Raw genomic sequence first — 3,301 nt, forward strand, 5'->3', positions numbered from 1 at the left:
GAGCCGTATCTGGCCGTGCAACACTCACAGTGTCACAGACTGTATGCAGAAGTATTATTTTAAGCAACACATTAAGTTGACGAAACACTCGAGACAAATGTAATTAAAGTCAGATCGTGTTTTAGACGGGGCAGTGATATCATAAACCTGTTAATGTACGCCTTCAAACACTTTTACACAAACACTCTTTTACCAGCTGTATTCACCTTGCAGGTGCAACTATGTGGCTTTTATCCTGGATAAAGTGGTTAAGTCATGGATGTTTAAAGTTTAACTTCTTCATATGTCTAATATTATAGTTAACTTTTCATTCAGGAAGTATGACGCTGTGCTGTCAGTACGCTTCTCCATGTTTGTGATTGGTCGAATGCTCCAAATACCACCCCTTGCATGTGAACGCGCACCTAACTAGATAGGGCACGGCTGGCTTGAGCGATCCACTTGATAACCCGCGTCGTAGGACCGTTTAGCGGGAGCGCATATTTTTGGGATTAGGCCAACGGGCTAACTCAAACATATCCAGGTTAGGTTGAACCGGCTTCGTAGTACAGGCCTCTGCTCTACCGAAATCTGTCGGAAGTCGCAAAGTCTCATTTCAAAATAAACGTGGATTTGCGTAAAATAAAATAGTTTTTCGGGGTTCAGGTGTTTTGTTTGATTTTAAAATAAACAAAGTCTTGGCTTTCAGAATATGAAACTTTTATTTCCAAAATCACACAATAAATACATGTTTGAAGCTTGTAAAGGGAAGATGACAGCTCTCCCTCGCCACTCTGCTGTTCCGCAGCAGCACCGCCCCCCCTCCCTCCGCTTATGAATGTAAGGCCTGGCAATTGTAGCTTGCTGGTAAAACATGTGTAGCCCCTTGATGCCATGCTAAGACAATCTTAATAATGTTTAAAAGTCACCGTTGAATCTCAATCTCTTCCTAATGTTTGTTTTTTTTAAATCGTACATTTTGGGAAAAACCCGGCGCTCCCGGAGAAAACCCGCTATGCCAAGGACAAGTTAATGAACTTTAACCCGTGGTATTTATCTCGTGGCAATTGTAGCTTGCTGGAAGAATATCTAAGCCCCCTGATGTCATGCTAAGACATTTTACTAATGTTTGTTTTTTTTAAAATCGTAAATTTTGGGAAAAACCCGGCGCTCCCGGAGAAAACCCGCTATGCCACGGATAAGTTAGTGGCTTTTATCTCCTGGCCTGCTGAGCTCGATTCTCCTGAACCGTTTTCATGTGTTCAAGGAAGTCATTGTCAACGGTGACGATCTTCACATTCAAGCCGTTCATTCGGTCTTGATCTTCTTGGACCCTTTGTCCGAGATCGCCGTTTGGATTCTGATCCGCTGTGTTTTTGGCCTGCTGAGCTCTTTTCTCCCCAAACGTTTTCATGTGTTCAAGGAAGTCATTGTGAACGGTGACGTTGTTCACATTCAAGCTGTTCATTCGGTCCTGATCGCCGTTAGGATTCTGAACCGCTGTGTTTCTTTCCCTCAGCGGCTCATCACACATAGACTGCAGGTCGTTCATCTTTTCCTGCAGAGTTTTGTTCTGAGAACGACCCTTCCTCAAAACACCAATCTCTAGGTTAAGTTCCACGAGATCCTTCCCCATGGCGGCACTATCACACCCCAAGGTCTCGTTGGATGCCTTCAAAGCCTCGTAGTTGATCCTGAGATTTTTTTCCTTGTGAACCTCATTGCTCAAACCCTGGATCTTGTTCATCAAAGCCTCGTTCTTCCTCTTAACGTCCTCTCTCTCAGCTTTCGCCTCCTTGTAAGAGTCCTCGAGCTCCATGAAACGCAGATGCCTTTTCTTGAGCTGCAAAGCTTCTTCTCGCAGGGAGACATGTTCGAGGCTCATGGCGGCTTTTTCTGTCACCATTGCGTTGTAACTTTCCCTAATGGTGTCCTCGTTCTCAAGTTCTTGGCACAACTCGACTTTCTTTTGTTGCAACAATTGGATTTGCTGGAAAATCAACTCTTTTTCTTCCTTCGCAATTTCGTATGACACCTGAAGATCCTTGAAACCCAGAAGCCTCTTTGAAAGCTCAAAGATCTCTTCTTGCAAGTCTTCGGTTTGGCTCCTTTCCTCATATTTCGACCGGTTCATTTCGTCCATCTCAAACTGCACCATGCTTTCATTTTCAAGCTCCCTGGAGAGATCGTCCACTTCCTGCTGCAGAGCCTGGTTCTTCTGTAAAACCGTCTCTATCTCTGCCTTAGACACTTGGAAACGATCCTGAAGTTGCTCTTTCCTTTGCTTGAGACACTCAAGTTCTTCCTCAAGGCCACCATTTACTCTGATGGTTTCCTCTGCGTCACTTCTCAATGCATCGAGCGTTTCCTCTGCAGCAGAATAGCATTGGATCGATGAACGCACCTCTTTAATCTGTGCTTCGAGCTCTCTCCGTCCACGTAGTGCAGCTTCATGCTCGGCTTTGATCGCATCGATGCTATCCAGCTTATCTATCTGGTCAAACATCTGTCCCTCGAGGATCTGTCGTTCATGCTCCAATTCCTTGTTTGTCTGGATTAGTCCCTGGAACATCGCCTCTACAGTAACGTTATTTTCGATCTTCTCACTAAGAACCCTCACTACTTTTTCGAGGTAGGCACACTTGCGCCTCGCGACATGTCCCTCTGCCTTCAGAGCGTCAAACTGCTCCCCCAGCGCTGGAAAGCTGCCGAACTGTTTTTGTATGGATTGTATTTCCACATGTACGGTCTTGAGATGTTCTTGAACTTCCCCAAGACTCCTCCTAACTCCAGCGTAGTCACCTCCCAATTCCACTTGTTCCTTATTGCAGGACATGTTTTTTTAAGATGACAATGATACACACACAGTAGCAACTGGTAATACCTAACTGTTTCTTCACGGGGAAAAAACTGAATTTCGAGGTGTGTTGTCAGCGTCGGACAGCCAAGATATGCTGTGCCTTAAAACTCAAACACTGGAGTCCTCGCAGGTTCTCATTTGGAACTATCGATGATGTCACAAAGCACATCACAGCCTCATCGTGACATCACTTGGAATTTCTGCACAATGCTCACATGTAGAGATGTGGCCATGGCAACAGTGAAGATGCATTCTGGGTAACTTTGCCCAGGCATTCCATTTTTGAAAAAACAACAACAAGATGGCTGACTCCTACTCTCTATTCTACTCAATATTAAGGGAGTTCTTTGTGGAGGATTATGTAGTGAAAATGAACACACCGATGTTCTGAAACTAATATATAAAAAGGGACTTGTGTTGGGATGTCCTGTTAACAATAAACCATTATTATTACTCACAAAT

The 3,301-nt window shown here is 44.4% G+C and overlaps 1 protein-coding gene across 1 annotated transcript; it reads right to left on the reverse strand.

The window, feature by feature from the left end:
• Positions 1-677: 677 nt before the first annotated feature.
• LOC117443302 (uncharacterized) lies at positions 678-2,937 on the reverse strand. The gene has a single exon (XM_034079271.2). The coding sequence runs from the start codon at positions 2,813-2,815 to the stop codon at positions 1,193-1,195; it is 1,623 nt and encodes a 540-aa protein (XP_033935162.1). The 5' UTR covers positions 2,816-2,937; the 3' UTR covers positions 678-1,192.
• Positions 2,938-3,301: the final 364 nt, after the last annotated feature.

This window comes from Pseudochaenichthys georgianus, unplaced genomic scaffold, assembly GCF_902827115.2.
Source record: "Pseudochaenichthys georgianus unplaced genomic scaffold, fPseGeo1.2 scaffold_579_arrow_ctg1, whole genome shotgun sequence".
Classification (NCBI taxonomy): domain Eukaryota; kingdom Metazoa; phylum Chordata; class Actinopteri; order Perciformes; family Channichthyidae; genus Pseudochaenichthys; species Pseudochaenichthys georgianus.